Raw genomic sequence first — 18,919 nt, 5'->3', positions numbered from 1 at the left:
AATATCATATATATATCTTTACAACAGTTCAAACAGATTCACAGAAATATTGTATATATAATCGTACATATATATATATTTATTAATATTTCTTAGAAACACTTGTGTATTACAGATTTGTTATTATCAGCCTTCAATTAGGACAAAATACTGGCTCCGCGTAGAAGTTTTTTATATCATTATTTTTTAACGCACATAACAGAAGAAAGAAATATATGTAAAAATCATTAGGCGCAACTTCACACAATATAAATTTATCCATTTCTTCATACTTTTGATAGATTAATTGATATTTCGTGTAATTTTGAAATGCAAGAAATTGAAAATGTCACTACACGGATGACGCATTGTCTATATTTAATGACAAATTTAAACTTAAGTGCTATTCAACGTGTGTGTGTATGTGCGCGCGCGCGTGCGTGCGTACGCACATTTAACAAAAATAAAATCTTCTCGTGTAACTTAATTTACATATGTATATTTTCTAACAGAAAAAAATCACATCCTACATTCTTGCAACAATTATATTCAGAAAAATGTCGCAACGAGAGGAAAAGATATTAATTTAAGATTACAATTGGCATTTTTTATCCATACACAAATAAATTCACATTAAACGGCTTACTCGAGTAATTTTTGGGTAATATTTACAAAACTCTGTATACGAGAAAAATACATATATATATATCTCTAGACATTCGTGTGTGGATAGAGATAGCGGAAATTGTTTATTAAAATAGGCTTAAGTGAATCATCTGAAGAAGTGAACAAATTCTTGAGTCAGTTATTTCATCAATTGTTTTTTTTTTGTCAGAGGTAACATTTACTTAATTAAATAATTCGGCATTTCTGCTATTGGCGGCAATGCATGTCTGTATGTACACTAAGGTAAAGCATATTGCGGTGTTACGTTGTAATCGTTATCAGCTATATGTAAGTACCGTAGATTTTTGAAAGAGAAAAAGAGATAGAAAGAGAGAAAAGTTCATCAAAAGGCAACACAGATTTCAAGGTCTATATTTTTGATCCGAAAATGCCCGTGCTCATATGGATACACACCTCTTTACAATTACACACCTCTGTGACGCGCGAATACTATTATTGTATATCATATTTATATTATATATATATATATATATATATATAATATTATAATTCTGCAGAATACCGACGATGGGAGAAAGCATCGAAGAAGAATACTTTCAATACACGAGGACTCGTTTGAATTTATCGAACTATATTTATGACACAATAACTTACGTCTGCACACATTCTCTCTATATTTTGCGACAAATAATACACGAGAAAACCGGGGTTTCCCTCTCTAGCGCGTAACGAAATAACTCATTTCACTACAATATCGTGATCGTAATTAAGATCAGCTTGATCGTCGTTCAAAAATTAGACATCATTAGCTAAATAGTTAACCTCATCAACTTATTTATAAAATACACATAGTTTTTTACATATATATATTAAAATACGAGAAGATTATTATATATTATACATGTGATCTCTTCATCGAATCATTTAGTTTATTATACTTTCATGTGAGAAAGGAATGATCATTAGTACTATTTGCTGCTGCTTCATACGAGATACATATATTCTAAAGAAAAATACAGTGTCGTTTTTACGATTATTTGCTTTGGTTTTTTTTCTCTTTTTTCTTTTTTTAAACAAGGAAAACGCTTTAATAAGCCACCTAAGAGTGTATACTGTGTACAAGTTGTGCCGAAACTACCAGAAAGTAATTTAATGCCTTTGGAACACCTTAATACGAAAATGTTGAGACTCGTCACGAGTTCTCGAATTGTACGCAATTAAAACTCACAAAGCTGACACTTGCGTGTTAGGAGTAAGGTGAAGCAGCAAGCAGTTAAAAGATGATTCAATAAATATAGGATTCATGTGACATTTTCTCATTTTAAGATGTTCCAAAAAAAAATCTGTCATTAAAATAATTTTGGTAGATTTGGGACATCCATGTATATTTGTGTGTATACATAAAATATATACACGTACATTTCAGCTTTTCCTTCAAGTTTGGACAATAACAACGATGTTCGTGCAGAATTCACTACTTACATAAGAGTAAAGTAATTCTCGAAACAAAACTATGTGTATATATATATATATATATATATTTATAAATATAACAGTTTTCATATATATATATATAGCGCACTTGTTACAACACCAACTATGCAAACGATTAACTATAACGTTTGCACATAGTGTTTGTATGTACAAGTAGTGGGGGTATATTGTACAACAACGATTATCAATGAATTGCATAAATTTCTTTAACGATTTGCTTTCACTCTCTTGTGCACACATACATACATATGTACATATATGATTATATAAACTATAATTATATATGTACATATATAATTAATAAATATCGACTCTTTCGCGTAATCTATAATATATACTTACATGGTTATTTTCTCTTTCATCGTGTTTCACGTAGTTTGCTTTTTAATTCTAATAAAGCGTTTGTATTACACAATCGCGTTCTGGCAGTTGACGCACTTTCATCGAACCATCCGCCCCACACGAGAACAATCGACCCGCAGAGTCTACGTGTAACTGAGTAACACCCTGTGTGACAAAACATAAAAAATTACATTTTTTACACGTTTCACGTGTTAAAAAATCGTTTGTCATTGTGCAATACCTGGCCTATATTTTTGAAGAAACTGGACCGTGGATGCTCAGCAGGAAACGAATAGAGGAGAGAATGGACGGTCAAACCCCATATCTAGGAATGAAATATCAGAAACCAATTGTTATAAAAAAAAAAGAAAAAAAACAACATCGTATTTTCCTTAAGAATATGTTTAACATGTATCAGTGATTCGTTTTTACCTTAATATCACCATCACCTGCCCCACTAACGAAAAATTCTTCGTGCGGATCAAGCGCCAGGCATTTAATGGCCGACTCATGTGCCTGGAATCTGTGTCTTTGTTGCCGTTGTCGTACGTCGAATATATTAATATCACCTTTCTTGCCGCCACTGATTAGCAACTGATGCTGCGGTGCCAGGATCAATGCGCTTGCTCCTTGCTCGTGACACGTGAATCCTGAACGATCGTATACACAATTACAAAAAGAACGCAAAAAAGATGTCACTTGCAACTTTGAGAGACGCATTTAGCGTGTCTGTACCTTGTACAAGAGACTTGTTTTGCGGTAACAACGTGTCCCACAACGCGACATTTCGTCCTTCCGAACCGTGACCCGCGGTGGCCACGAGACTGCACGCGCCGAGAAAGACGAAGTCCGAGGTCACTTTACTGTGACACTGATAAGTCTGAAAAACAAATTGCCGTTACGGATGCATATTCTGCGTACCGACTTTGATGTAAGAAATTTGTTCTTACAAAGAATGGTCGAGCCGTTCCTTCCCGACAAGCCACTTGAAACAGACTCAGGTGGCCGTCGGAATCGGCCACGCCAAACTTGTTGCCGTGCTGGGAGAATCGCACGCGAGTCACTTTGGCGAAGGTGCCCGGTGCCCGCGGCGTAGCGACCGACGTCTGATGTCCCCATTCCCACAACGAAACGGAACCGTCTTGCGATCCAGTCAAATCTGCGAACGAATGAATAAATGTTATTGCTTCGAAACTTCACGCGCACAAACGTCGGAATAACGAGCGTTATTAACTCACATAGCGGCAAGAGCGGATGAGAAGAAATTCTTCGGATCCCGTCGATCTTGTGCTTCAGAATCTGTCGAGATCAAATTGCAAACGGTTGGTTGAATTAATGCGCGAAAAGAAATTTTTCCAGGGAAATAAAGATATATGTACATTTATAATATAAATATGTTCCAGCAGAAGAGTAAAACATAATTTCTCATAAACACATTCGGCAAATTATTGATTTACGTACAAAGTATATGACGACGTTCTGCGGGTGTTATGCTATAAACGCAAAGTTACGTTTTGATAGATTTGCATATAATAAACATGTAGCATGCGTTTCAAACATTGCAGCGAGTTTCTCTCGTCAAGAAAATAATTAACTAGTGCTATAGGCTGGCTTGTCTTTTTTTTTTTTTTTCTTGAACCCGTCGGCTTGCGAAATGAGATGTTCTATAACTATTTATCTTCTCTACAATGAGCATATCGCAGATGTTTTGAGGTATAACACATGTGAAAAACGTGTACATACATGAGTTTTGTACATATCATGAAACGTACATGTAAGAAACGTCAATGGAGCTCTACGTATTCGAAATTCACATGATCTTTATGTTGAAAATGTACGAGAGAGAACATTGAAACTATAAATAAATTATCTATGATACCACAAAGAGTGTACGTAAATATACAAAAACGCGATTAGCGCGCGCGTGCGCGCGCGCGATCGTCATGTACATGTAAATTCAAGTAATATATAATAGCACATGCAGTTAGATATATTACCCACATTCTCCAATCATATTCATTTAAATACATTCAACATAATACTCGTGATAAGAATAGTGAGCTTCACTCATCAATTAAACGTCTATATGAAAATCTAGGAGCAGATTTGCTAAATGAGAATATGTAAACATGTATGTGTGTACAATTAAAGGACATATTGTATACATGTATGTATATATATATATATATTATGTACTGATATTTTTCTTCCTTCGTATGATACGATTATACGAAAGCAAAGGAAAATATAATATCAATGCACTGTGCACATATCGCTATGAGTTCTTAGACAAAAATAACAATAACAAATGTTTCTAAAACAATAGGCCTTCTGGTTGAGCTGTGTTCTTTCTGAAAGATACATCTGACTTGTAATAACTGACTTGCAAAAGTAGTGAAAAGTCTCAGTAAGTTAATACGTTTTTGGACAATCTTTTGATTCTGTTAATTGCACATATAATAACTTTTGCACGTGGATTATATATTTATCACAAGTCAGATAATCTGTTTGTTGCCCAAAAAATTTAACATGAAATTTGCACTAGGATAGACTAGGGTCTGTTAGATGTAAATCTCACCGGCTTTAACAAGTGTTTGCTCCTATCAGCGACAAATTGACAGAAACGCAGGTCGTGGGAGCCAGGAAAAGCAGGCATCCCCTTCATCTGAGCGAGCGAATGAGCCGCCAGTTCAGTGACGCAGACCGAGTTAGATGTTAGGCAAGCATTGAACAAGCAACATTGTCTCCGTCACCAATTGTGCTACCCTAACCCAATACACCACATTCACGGTTCGCAAGGCTTGTTTCGCAAAATATACATATACTTTTTTGTTGTATCAGTTTTTCAAAAAAAGCAACAAATAACTTTATTGTTAGGTAATTGTTTAAAAGGACAAATAATCGAGAGATAATCAAGATGTTTCGTCATCAACGAGCTTCTTTTTTGATTTTAAACAAATCGATAAATTTAGTTGCAACATTTATAGATAAAACAAGCCTTGAATCTCACCGTATCCTGATAAGTGAGACACAGTGCATACTCTTTTGGTCTCAAATATGTATCATGCAATGTACGATTTATTTATAGTCATGTTTCTCTTATTTTTGGTGCAAATTACTGCTTCTACATTTGTGTCATTCTCACCGTAAATGCATGAATATTGCGCAAGAATATTACTGTTTTACGTACGTAAAAGTAAAAAAAAAATCATAAAAGACGTTCTTTATAGGGTGAAGTGATATCAAACAAACAAATATACAATATATATAATATATAATGCGTTACAGAAACTTTGGTACACATATGGATTTTCTTTCATTATTTCGAGTGGGACAGCACACATTTCCTATATCTCGGCATACATTCTCACTTTTTAAAAGCACATTAGAAACTTCTTATTAAATCTTCTGTGTTACCGGAGAGAGTTCTCGTTGCCAGGATACTTGCAAGGAATAGTTAAAATTATAAATATCTTCTTAATTGTGATAAAAATCAAGCTTTTTATATACGTGTGGAATAATTATTTTGCTCTTAGAGATATACGATCTCTTTTGCGATAATAATTAATTGTACAATTTTTACACTCACGCACGCATACACATCTTAAAAAACAACACATAGATGTATACGTTGCACTCAAAACAAAAGTAAATATAATCTGTTTCTATTCTCTGTGATAGAATAATATGTAGTAAAACAAATATCAATTGAACACAGAAGAGAAAGAGCGCTCATAATGCATTTTATTCTTACTTAATCTGAGAAAAACCTCAGCATTAAATAGTAGTGCGAAAAAAACCAAACCAATTAAGTGAATCAAATTTTCTACGTAAGATTAATGTGAATTGTATTTACATGATTTGAATTTTTATTCATAAAATATTTTATTTCAAACTTGTGTATTTCTCGTCATATTTACGATGTTACACAAACTGATTTGCTTTCGGTAAATTATTATCCTTCAATTTTTTCAATGATGTACTGTTTTATATTTAATAATGTGAGTTATGAGATATTTCATTAAAAAGACAAAACTTTTGATAAATGAAAATGTAATGAAAGCGAGACATTTTTATATTATTTATATTATATATTTTATGTGTAAATTATGATATAATTAGAAACTTACCACACTTGCACCACGTCCACTCTGACTGGCTATACCTGAATGTGGTTGGGGACTGTTCTGCTGAGGGCTTTGTGCTAACAAGGGACGATCTGCTGCTGTCTGCAAATGAAATGTATGTTAACTGTGAAGGTAATATAGTTTTTCTAAACAATATGAATTATTTTTTCAATCACACATATAATTCTAAAATAATAGTATCTTTCAAACATACTTGTATAACTAGGAAACTAGTTGGCTGTACAGGTTCCGGATCAGGCTGCTTGTTTAAGTTAATAATGTCGAATTCGCATTCATCTTCCAACCACGACGGAAGTTCCAGTAGTAGAGAAATATTCATTTCCTGTACTTCTCGAGGCGTAGCAAGGGCCATTAAACCTGGATTTACCTACGCATGATCAGTGATATTTAATATCGAAAGTAATAGAAAATCGAGGGAGAATCAAATACTTAAATTTATCGATTTTAACACATTGCCGATGGATAATTTTTCAACACATATTTTTATAAAAACAACAATTATCGTTTCTCATTGGCAATGTGTTAAAAGATGTAACAAATATTATTATAGGTAAAACAAGAATCTAAGAACAATGTTGAAACCTGATTGAGACAGAAGGCACTGATGCTATCTTGTTCTTTATGGATGATCCTAACTGGTTCTGGTAAGCTTGTAGTGCCACTATCACTACCCTTGTCTTCTCCAGTTCCACGGTGCACACCATCAACGGCCGACTGATTGCTTTCAAGTATTGTCGACAGAGATCTTCGTTTTCCGAATACCGCGCGAATGAAGATATCTTGAACCAACTCTTGTCTGACTAAATAACACCATAAGCGATTCGCAGGCGCTGCGGACGCCAATCGCGTGCTAAAGACACAACAATATTTTTGTTTGACACCACTTGTACTTTTGATATTTAATTGAATGAAAAATTGTGCGTTGCTCACTTAAAGGGTGTGTTTCCTTTCTCTAGCAAAGATCGATATTTGTGTATAGCTGGTTTTCCCGGCGTAGGAGAGGGATCTGGTGCACAGCCTGGTATGTAATTCGCTGGTGGCGGACCTTTGAATTCTAATTCTTCGCGTAAAGAATCTTGCCATTGTGCGACAATGCCTAGCGTACCATGGACCAGTGGACTACTTACAGGTAATTCTAGAATAACCGTTGCATTATTTAACATCACTATTAATAATGCCGCGAGCGATATTTATACTTGACTGATTTATACCTTTGTTTAAAAGATAATACAATTTATTATATTGTACCTTGCATTTCTATGCCGGCAACAGTTAGGAAATCCTGCAATTGTTGTTGCAGTATTTTAACTATCGCTAATCTCATTACGCTCCAACTGTACGAATTAGAGTTACTATGTTCCGTGTTATCCTTTGGTTTGCTCTTTGGTTTCGAACTCGTCTCGAACACGTCTTCCTCGTCGTCCGTAGAGTCCAGGTCCGACACGGCGGAATCGGAAGAATCATAATCAATATCGTCGGCGTATTCAGTCTCTATGCGTGGCTAAAAACCGGCATATTTGTTACAATGATAGAACAAAACTAAAGACGAGTAGCGTGTGAGAAGATTTCTTGATATCTAACCTTCATGAGAAAGTAGGAAATCATACTCATTTGCGGCGAAACAAATTGTTCTCTATACGTAGGTTTATCTTCCTTCATATTCGGCTGTTGACCCGTAAATTGTCCTAGTAGCTTCATGTTAAGTTTGACGCGCTGTTTCGTCAGCGACGTCATGGTGTTCCACATGCCGCTGGCGGTGTTCTGAATCTCGCTCGCCACGCTGTCGGCTCGCTCGACGCTGATTGAGTTACCACCCTTACGAGAAGAAAACACACGCAAAAATAAAACCAATACTTTCAAAAAAACATACACCGAAACATTAAATTACATACCTGGCTACTGGTGGTGCTCGCAACGCGCAGCAGCTTCTTGACTCCACCACCAAACAGACTCGCCCATGTGTTGTTGTCGAAGTGATGTCCGACCAGCCTGTACAAAATGTGGCTGTCGCAACTTGACAGAGCGTAAATAAACAGACTCATGTATGTTGCTACAAAAGCTTCGCAGAGCAGAATATTGAGTTTCGGGGTGTCCTCGTCTTTCTCGCGAGCTAGCAACGCTCGTAAATTCGTCACTCCCGGCCACTTGGAAGGTGAGGTAGTTATGCATACACCATCGTCCGTTGAATATCGTCGGTGGTACCTGTTTGAGGCTACCAAGTGACCACCCGAAAATGTTTCCACTTCTGCGACCGTCGGGAAGCTGAGCACAATTGATATATAACAATTGACTGACTTATAATTATAAAATTAAGACAATGACTTACCTATCTGGTTGATGATGCTTCATTACGAATGTATCCGAATCACAAAGCGATTGGTAAATACAGGCACTGAGCGCCACTGCTAAGTCTCTCATAATAAATACTTCGCAATAATGCGTATTTCTGTTAGGCATCGGCAGGTTGCGGAGCTCTACTAGTGTTTGCAGCATATCATGCGCGAGAGACTGCAGATGTCGAACTGGATCAGCTACGACGGTTTTGTTGCAAGCAACGCTGGCACTCAATAGAGGTAGGGTAGTAGGGAAAGGAAGAGGACTGAGCAATTGCTGTTGAGTCTTTTCTTGTTGCAATTCCTGTAGCAAAAGTACCAATTCCATTCTCACTGACGCGAGGCCACCGCCTGATGCGCCATGCAATGAACAGTAAGACAGTAATGTTCTCAGCAACGTTTCATTAGCTGAAAGTCGTAAAATGTATATTTTAAAATTTTACATGTATATTAACGTATTAATATTTTACTTTTTACAAATTTATTATTTGTCAAAGGCGATTTTAGCAGTAAGTAATCAATACAATGAGATAAAATTAACGTAATTCACCTTTCAGCCATTTCTTTCTCTTAGCAGCTCTTTGCACTTTAGCTTCGAAGTCCAACTTCTCCGCCACCAATATTTGATGTAATGTTGGTTGTTCACCGGGCTTGTATGGCGGCACATCGTCAACCATACCGCCTTCATCTGTGAACAAAATCATTCTTCTGTTATATAACATTATCGATTTCCAATTTTATAATTTTCTAAAATTGTCCCAATATATAAAAAGAAAAGAAAATAAAAAAATTACATTCTGTTACGTTGTTCATATCTCCGTCTACGTTGGTACTGTAATTGCAAAGTTGCCTCAATGCGTCTACTTCTCGTTCCAGCCACACGTACAATTGATATCGCAGCTGGCCTCCATCTACTTCGAAACCCGTAGCTAAAGTCGACAATTCCTCCATTAAAATTTTCAGGCAAGCCACGAATTTTAATTGTTGCGCCATAATATCCAATTGGCCAGCCGTCTTTGCTAAGTCCTCTAAAATAGTCATTATTTTTATTGATAATGTTATTAACTAAATGAAAAAATGCAAAATTTAAGAAAACACAAGTTATTTTACCATTATCAATATCCTTTTGTGTGTTATCTTCTTCTTTCTTTTCCTCTTTTTTATCAAGTTTCATACTCATAGGAGGACTATCGGCATCCTCATCTTCACCCGCATCATCATCCCAATTTAATTCTAATTTATCCTCGTCCATGCGTCTGCCGCTCTGGGACCAATCAAATGATGACGCACCCCAATCTACTGAGCTAACTATTTCGTTATCATTGTTTACCGCCTTCGATTCATTTCCCCAATCAATAATACCGGTATCTATTTGAGTATCTTGAGCCCTGGACTTGCTCGGGCTGTTTAGTAAGCTCGGAGAGTCCTCGCCGTTCGTATCCAAAACTTTATTAGGCAGTTTGGACAAAACTTCGAGAGCAAGAGCTGGACAGCCGGCTTTGAAATGTGCGTGCGCTGTTGTAAAATATAGTTGTCTTTCCAACGGTGTGATACTATCTTCCAATAACAACTGTTTGTCCGGTTGACTCTTGGTTTCCGTGCCGTAACTGAATCCTGAGATTACTACCGAATGTCCTTTCTTCTTGTCTTGTGCTGTGGACGCAATGTACTGTCTGATTAATAACGGGTGTGTGCGAAGATAAACGTAGAAGTTGAAGACATTGGGATTCGCTGTTGTTCCCTCCGGTTTGTCGGACTCGTCGTCATATTGCGGATGCATGTGGCCAACATTGGTCAAAAGTAAAGTGTTGAGAGAACCGGAATAATCCTTCAAAATCCACAAAGCCATGCTACGTAAGAAGGGATCGGGATGCACTCTGCTCATGTCCTGATTTTGCCCGTCCTTGTCGCAACCCAAGATCTCTTCGTACAACAATCTTCTCATATTGGGAGACGAGGTATCGTTCTCGTACAATCTGGCTATCACCATCGCTAGTTGAATGTCGTTCAGTTTGCTCAAACACACGTCGATGGCGTCTTTCAGCGCACCAGCTAGCAAAAAGAATGCTGCCGCGTGATCGAATCGTTGTTTGCCGAGTAGAGCAAAAGCGTTCTTTAGAGCCGCCTTTCTCCATCGGTTCTCGGCGAAATTGTTTGAAAAGAAGGTGGTCATTCGATCGTCTCGCTTGTTCCTGAATAGACCCCACACCAGATTCTTCTTTTTCATCGCCAAGTAATAAATAGCTGCGTCCAGGGGATCTTGTTTGTCTTGGAAAGCAGCTTTTGCTATTTTCTCCACACACTTCTTCAGCACCGTGTTGCTCCTGATCCACCAGCCAACGCCGAGTTCCTTTAGCACGGACCACTTCGGTTGACCTTTTGCGTACGATGGAATCAAACCCAGCAGTTCCTCCTCTGATTCGGAGTGGAACGCCCACACGAGATTGTTTGACGCGATGCCTTGTTTCTGAAACTGTGCTCTCTGCACTAGCGGCAAGCAACGTATCAAGTAATTGTAGTGTTTCATCGCAAGGAGAAATCTGAGGCCGCAGTCGTCTAACGAGTCGGTGGACACGGTCTCGCCGTCCGGAATACCTGTGAGATTTTCTTTGGCGATTGCGTTCTTCGCCGCATCGATCGCAAATCTCTCCGCGAAATCGACATTACACGTCGACACGGTGTCCGCCAAAGCGAGCAGATGCATCTGATCGAGACTGGACAGTCCGGGAAGATGAGTGTGCGTCAAGAGACGCGACAGCAATCGACCTTGTCTGGGGCCGAAGTGAGATATGCCTTGCCTTTCCGGCACCGAAGATCGTCTGTCCTTCTGGCGCGAACATTCGTACTCCTCGTCCAACATATCATCCAACGAGTCTCCCTCGTCCACATTGCTATCGAACAATTCATTGTAATCGTGCTTGTCTTCGTTCTGCTGATGTGGCAGACTGGTCTCTTTGTCAGCCATCAGTAGAGTCCACAACGGTAACGGGGAGATAGACGTGATCTCCGCGTAATCCAGCGTCAATTCCTCGGGTATCTGTGTGGTCGAGCCTCTTGGTTCTAGCGGCGACGTCGTGCCCACATAGCTGACTGACATTGTTCGCGATCGCGACCATCCACCGCGCTGCTTCACCAAATTCTCGTCGTCGGCTCGCAGAGAGCAGGAACTACCTATACATCGAACCAAATGCGCCAATATGGCTTTCACCCACCTGATCTTGCCCGAATTTAACAATTCCATCAACTGTTTGGGATGATACTGAGGTAAAACCGGACACGCTATTCGCGACGCTTCGAACAATCCGTAATCAGGCATGTAATCGAAACTCAGGTTCTCGTTCTGTATTCCGCGCTTCTTTTTGGCGTCCAGCATCGTTAGATTGATGCTGCTGACGCGCGACAAATGCGGCATGGAAGACACGTTCGCCAGTCGCCTCTGAGATGTTTCGTGTGCCAACGTGCGCAGATCCTCGTCGCGCAAATTTCGACTCGCCTGAAACTCGTCGGACTCTTGATGTTGCAGATTCGAATGGAAGCAGTCGTTTTTGGGATTCGGCTTCCACTGCGAGTACACATGCATTTCGGAATCCATGCCTACGACCAGAATGCCGTCGCGCACCCAAGATATTTGCATCGGCAGTGGCGGTAAACCGTCCGCTGTTGTGAGCTCGATCTTGCGTAGCTTCATCCATCGGATCTCGTCGACGAATTGGGGTTGAGCCAACGACGACGTCTTCCTCAGTATCGGTCTGTTGTTGCTCTGCGATTCCTTCATCGCTTTCATGTTCGCTTGCGCCAGATCCGAGCACACCGGAGTGAACAACATGATTTTGGAACCGACACCCACAGTCAATATATGCGAGCCATCCTCTTTGGACACCCAATCAAGCTGAACAAGATGCTTCTGCGTGAGCGGGCAAGTGTTGCCGTTCTCTATGATCGATTTTCGCAAAGATTGCAGAGTACTGAACGACGGCACCGCCAGCAAGCCAGCTTTCGTGGAATCACCGTTTTCCCCGTTCCTCGAAGACCTCACGTCTTCGTGACTGAGAGTCTGCAGTACCTGAGTAAGCCGTTGCTTCTTCTGCAAGAACCTGCTGTCGTACAAATAACTAAGATCCAAATGCTGATCCACCGGTATACGCGGCAGATGTATGTTTTTCAGATGTATCGTGTCCTCCAGAATCCACTCGCTGCCGCCCGTGCTCTCGCACTCGTATATAGCAACACAGAGATTCACGTAGCGCGAGTCCGGGTCGCTTTTCGTCGGACGTGTGAACGACTTTCCGTATTTGTAAGCGCAGGCGATACGTCCGCTGTAAGCAGCGCTTATGTTCAACGGTTGACCGGTAATGTCGATAGTGGATTCTTGGTCCTTTCTGATCATCTCCCACTCGCACCATTCGTAGTCGAGTTTGTCGTCCAGCTTTTTCGTCACTTTGCATTTCCAAAAACGTACAGTGCTATCGCTGCACGCTGTCACAATGATATACGGTGCGAAACACGCTGGATATATTGAAGAACTACTTAAGTGTCCCGCGGCGGGAGCGGCGTGAATCACCTCCACTCCGTCCGGCAACGGTAATTCCTGAGTGCAAACTTTCGTTGTAGTGATGAGAACGTGGCTGTTCTGATGGCGTCGAGGCAAAAACGTGGAGTCCATGTCGGCTTGACTCTCGCGACGACTACGATTACCCGTTTGACTAGGTCTGCGCGATCGTCTGCCTTCCGCGTGGCTCAATCTACCAGGCGTTCCCTCGTCGTCTTCATCCTGAACCAAATGGGAATCCGGTACGTACATCATCGAACCCGACAAGCCGGTGGTTTCGGGTTGCGACGCTATCACCAATCGCCACATGTGCACAGTGGTGCCCTGTTGCGTGCGCTCAAGAACAACTATGTAAAACGGTTCTTCGAAGATCGCCGATTGCTGCAGATCCACCATTGCGTCCAGAGTGGATTCCATCAGTCCTAGATCGTTGCTCGACGTATCGATACCGGGCAGCTTTTCGTCGCTTCTCTCGCCCGTGATCAATTGCTCCTGAAAGACATGAAGGAACTGCGTGTTCTGCCAATCGTGAGTGGCATCGGCGATAGCGTCCAGCTGTATGACGCATCCCGGTCTCGCGGTCGACTGCTGAGACACAATTTTTATTCTATCGTGAATGGAGTGCCTGACATCGTCATCCGATGACATGTCCGTCGAGAGGCTGGCCATGGAATCCATCATCCTGCTTCTTCTCTCGCTGATCGAAACCTCGGCTAGTAACGTTCGGGCGTCGATAACAGCTTGATAAACTCTTAGACACTCACCATCACTAGCTACGAAGCAGGCGCTGGGTGAATTGGATAAATTGCCTAGCGTGGTGCTCGGTAATAACGTCGGTATCCAGGCCACGTTACTAAACGCCGATATCTCGGGCGAATTAATACGCGCCAATTCGGAAACTCCGCCGCTCTTCGATAGCGGCCCGACCGCGTCTACCCGCCACAATATCAACTCGCTGCAAAAGCCAGTGGGCGACATCACATCTTTGTCTTTGCAAGTGTCGTGTTTGCTGGCGATGTTCTCGCTAGATTCTATCGAGCCAGAAAATTCGGGTATATTATGATGAGAAGTTGTCACAAGCAGAGGTAAAACGGGATGGCAAGTGATGTCGTTCACGCGGAAGCGGTGTCCGGAAGCCCTGCACGCATGTCCTATACTCAATACTTGTGAAAACTTGGTTTTGTCAGCAAAGGTTAACTGCCACAAATTCAAAGTGCCGTTCGAGTGTTTCGATACCATAGAAACAATCGGACTAGGATGACCTAACAAATCCGCGTCTTGACCGTTTTTATTACTTTCCGCGCTAGTGTCAGCTTTCGCTTGATTCTGATCGTGCGTATTTTCCATGTTCTTCAGTAGTTCTTGACCCGCCTTTGAAGTCAAAGTAGATTGTTCCTCATCCTGCTCTATAAGACTGGGCAGAGGTGTCGCGACGTCAGGATCGGTTGTTTTGGTTGACGATTTCGCGACCTCTCGTATATTCAGCAAAGGTCCACCGGTGTTGTGAGAATACATCGATACGTTGTGGCTCATTGTCGACGCGTCGCCGAGCGGAAATGCGTTCGGGATGCGAGTGGAGAATGAGATCTGCGCTTGTCGAAAAGATCCGGGATGATATTCGTCCAACCACTCGATGTGCCAGATCAGGAAGCTTCCGTCTATCGGATGTATCGAGAACAGCAAGTCCGGATTATGATGCCAATCGCGCAACAATGTTTCGATTTTTGTATCCAACGAATCCGGCACGTGGTTCATCGTGGACGTCGCGTCTGTCGCTATGGAGTTAATGGAGGTTGTATTGCTGCAACAGGAAATTCCAACATACACGAAACTTACTTATATTCGATAGGGTTAACATCATATGTAAAACAAGAAAGAATTTCAAAAATGTTTACCTCAGACTCGGATGTGACTGCGCACTGTGCGCTAAACTGTGATGAGATGAGGTAGTATGCGTAGTGTGGTGTTCATCACTACTGTGATCTTCTTGGCTCATCGATCGACCACTAACAGCTGGTTTTTGAACTGTTTGGACTCGGACTCCCTTTTCTACGAAAAAAAATCATTATTATTGTATTTTTTTATTCAACATATGTTTATTCATGTAAAATATATAGAAACAATTGAATGCATACTTGCACATTCATCCTCAGAATCATGTTCTACGTGTTCAGCATCTTGATGCTGCAAACCTTCCTCTTTTTCCACTACTTTACGAGTCAACTCCTGCAATATGTTTTCGGCTTGCATGGTGAAATGCATTTCTTTGTTATTTAGCCAGTGTATGATAAAATTCGGTTCTCTTTCGGGATCTCCGGTAATTAGGCTCGGTACTAGCGGTATATCTATAACATGAACGTATACTATCCACTAACGATTACCAATATTTCAACAGTATAGAACTGTAATTCCAACATAAAAAAAAAGCACAAAAAAAAACAAAACCTCTAAGTTGCTTGTGTTATGCAGAATAAAGTACTATACCGGTTTCTGCATTAATGCTAGCTGCCAGGTGGAAATGCATTCCTGGATAATGACCAGACGTTTGGTAATTGTTATGAAAATCGTGTACAGAATATGTAGACGGAAGCGTTGGCAGAGTCGGCGCTGTATGACCAGCTTGGTGCTGCTGCTTAGCATGTCGCCGAATGTGAAAACATGTTCTGTAAGTTGAGATTTTACATATTTTATTATTTTATTAAATTAAAAAATTGAATAAAAACACAATTTTTCTTTCTCTAGATTTTAAGATAGTTATAAACAATATATTTAAGATCTCCGTACTTCATATGTTTCAGCCGTTGCATAAATCGATGTTTGTGCATATTATGATGACGATGTTTGCCATGATGACCATGCCTGTCGGAGCCTTCATACTGGCTCATATTAGCTAAACCTTCTATCTCGGGCGGTATTGTTTCCGCCCACACTCGACATATATTATCACGGCAAGAGGTAACCAACATGTTAGATACAGAACCTCTAATTTGTCAGACAGGGAAAAACGAAATATTAAGAATAAATATCACTTCTTATATCCACAAAAAAAATCAATTATCGAATTTGTTCACTTACTTCGGCATGTATTTACTTGTCTTGCGCCAGGAAAGATGCGTTACGGCACGTGGGTGTGCAATATAGACGAAACTAAAATTATCACTACCTATAGACTGACAAAAACTCGTATGATCCATGCTTCTTGCTGGAAACACTGAAAAAGCAAATAATAGATTTCAATAATATAATCTCTTGTGAGATTATTGGCTTATCGTTGTTAAGTAGAAAAAAGTACATACGTTGTTTGTTTTCAAACCATATTTTCACCAATCTATCGTTCATTCCTGTTGTCGCGAATAGAGTGCCATCAGGACTGAAACTCATAAGATGGACTGGTGTGGCTGTGCGGCATTTCCATACACAATTCCATCCACCTGGATCATTTGCACTAGATGTGTCCCCAGGTCCGGGACTTTCGGCTTCTCCTCCGATTGAAAATGTCACCGCGCCAGCTGTTAAAAAGAAGTATATGTAAAATACATGTAACAACAATATTCGCGACCATAAACAATGTATATATTTGAAATGCAAATAAAAGAAGCTTGATAACAATGCCTAGTGATTTAATAACAAAAAAAATAAAAATTTGCATTACAGTTATCATTTTTGTGTGTAAAATATGTATTATGTGGTTTATTTTACACTAATGCACTCTTTCTTATGTGACAAAGTGTAAACATTAAGCACTTAAACCGGTAGAATGTAAAAAAGTACCTTTCTTTATCTAGGTTTGTGTCTATTATATTTATAGCAAAATAAATATTGAAATTTTTTTTAATCGTAATAGCATTGATTGCAGAAACAATTTGGTTAAACTTTGGTTAAACAAATGCACAGTGCGATAGCAAAGCTATGGTATGTGTTAACATGCACATAACACCAATGCTATAATGTTCATTCTCAAGAAGAATGAACTCACGATCCTGAGAAACGTTTGCTGTAACATTATGATTGCTTCCAGTTGTGCTGGCTTCTTCTGTTTGTAATGTTTTCGGTTTTGTAGCAGTAGGCAATGTTGCTGTATCAAGTAACGAGAAATATGACATCATTCTTACATTTTAAAATTAATATAAAAAAATGATGAGCAATGTGTCTTTAATAGATTTCACCTATTCTGTTACATGTACATATCATGCACAAATTGAATTCTTTATAGCAAATCTAAATTTGTTACACAAAAATATTTTCAAATAAATAAGAAATAGATTTTATAATTGTACAAAATTTATTTTTTAAACTGATTTGTGAGATATTTTACTTACAGTGTTCTTCTTGAAATGGCATAATATTTTGATGCCATAATTGCAACAGTTCTCCACCTGTTAACAATCTTGTTCCTTCCAAGTTCCATGATAAGGAAGTGATGTTCGATTCTGTTTGCAAACTTCCGGTTTGAACCCATCTATATTCTAATTGCTGTTAGAAAGAGAAAGAGATTTTGAAGAAAATTTATATCAAAAATTGTGAACCACATATATATTTCATGTGTATATAGATAGATACAAACGTGTGAACAGGTGCTGTGTATAAGTGGTGTTGGCTCAAAGATGCAGACTTGGTTTTCATAAGCTGCGGCTATTTTTCCTGTATCTGTGCTGCAATCCAAACAGCTGATTCTAATATAATTGTGCACTGCACCAGGAATTATTTGAACTCTCTCAAAGTTGTTGGCTAAGATCACAATATTGCATCCAGCCGCATATGCCTAGATATACAGTAGAATAGATGTAATTTGTTAAAGGAGATTTGAGAGTTTTTTTATTCGATACTTTTTTTTTTTATTTCTACATGTATCCGTCATATCGCATTATATTATTACATCTTATGAAGAGAACTTTGCTTCTCTCTCTCTCTCTCAAAGTACGAAATTTTGCAGATCTTTCCGCTTGACAGAACTCGACAATTATTTTTTTTTTAACATTTAAATGCCAATCGTCGCTACGAAACATATTCGAGTACATATATATACAGCACATTTAATAACAATATATTTTCATCATTTGTTGAAGAAGGACGTGACAGACCCTAAGAAAACTTGAACGAATTGGAATTTTTTTCGTCTACTCGAAATGTCATTCAATCAGCTGACTTCCATAATGCGAGATAGAGAGGGAGAGAGGGAGAGAGAGAGAAAGAGAGTATCGACTTTTTCGTCGTGCGATCGCGCACGAAAATTTCGTACGACATCGATTACGAAGCTGGTTGGCTAATTGCGAGCGACACGTTTCGCTTCGTAACGACGATCAATCGTCGACGTACATATACGACATGGGACTTACAGTGAAGGAAATTCCCTCGACGGAACCGACGGCGTAACAGCGATCGCCCGCATTGCAGGCGCCGCTCAGTATCTGATGACAATTCATGATTGGCACACACACACACGTTTT

At 39.6% G+C, this 18,919-nt stretch overlaps 1 protein-coding gene across 4 annotated transcripts; it reads right to left on the bottom strand.

Moving 5' to 3' along the window:
- Nucleotides 1-1,132: 1,132 nt before the first annotated feature.
- On the bottom strand, nt 1,133-18,919 carry LOC109859354 (dmX-like protein 2). 4 transcript variants are annotated; one of them, XM_020437526.1, is made up of 28 exons: nt 18,809-18,919; nt 18,037-18,234; nt 17,792-17,945; nt 17,449-17,547; nt 16,769-16,981; nt 16,548-16,683; nt 16,257-16,454; nt 15,957-16,135; nt 15,608-15,817; nt 15,368-15,521; nt 10,034-15,273; nt 9,718-9,951; nt 9,474-9,611; nt 8,917-9,331; nt 8,483-8,852; nt 8,172-8,405; nt 7,839-8,091; nt 7,521-7,725; nt 7,173-7,440; nt 6,784-6,957; nt 6,573-6,671; nt 5,021-5,107; nt 3,681-3,741; nt 3,393-3,601; nt 3,178-3,322; nt 2,875-3,092; nt 2,684-2,767; nt 1,133-2,607 (listed from the first exon to the last, which is right to left on the bottom strand). In XM_020437526.1, the coding sequence occupies exons 1-28, from the start codon at nt 18,893-18,895 to the stop codon at nt 2,491-2,493; spliced, it is 10,179 nt and encodes a 3,392-aa protein (XP_020293115.1). In that variant the 5' UTR covers nt 18,896-18,919; the 3' UTR covers nt 1,133-2,490. The 4 variants fall into 4 exon arrangements, with proteins under 4 accessions (XP_020293115.1, XP_020293116.1, XP_020293117.1 ...); XM_020437527.1 differs by lacking the exon at nt 5,021-5,107; XM_020437528.1 differs by lacking the exon at nt 17,449-17,547.

This window comes from Pseudomyrmex gracilis, unplaced genomic scaffold, assembly GCF_002006095.1.
Source record: "Pseudomyrmex gracilis isolate BER0280 unplaced genomic scaffold, ASM200609v1 scaffold_258, whole genome shotgun sequence".
In the NCBI taxonomy this organism is placed as follows: Eukaryota; Metazoa; Arthropoda; class Insecta; order Hymenoptera; family Formicidae; genus Pseudomyrmex; species Pseudomyrmex gracilis.
Note: the sequence above shows the minus strand (reverse complement) of the source record. Positions and strands in the feature narration are given on the sequence as shown.

Bases quoted from the DNA above. Each gene is read 5' to 3' on its own strand.
- LOC109859354 (XM_020437526.1), bottom strand. From the start codon at position 18,895: ATGAATTGTCATCAGATACTGAGCGGCGCCTGCAATGCGGGCGATCGC. The intron at 7,441-7,520 runs GTGAGCAACGCA...TTGTGTCTTTAG, and splicing joins AAAGGAAACACACCCTTTAA to CACGCGATTGGCGTCCGCAG. The intron at 6,958-7,172 runs GTTTCAACATTG...GATCATGCGTAG, and splicing joins GTGCCTTCTGTCTCAATCAG to GTAAATCCAGGTTTAATGGC.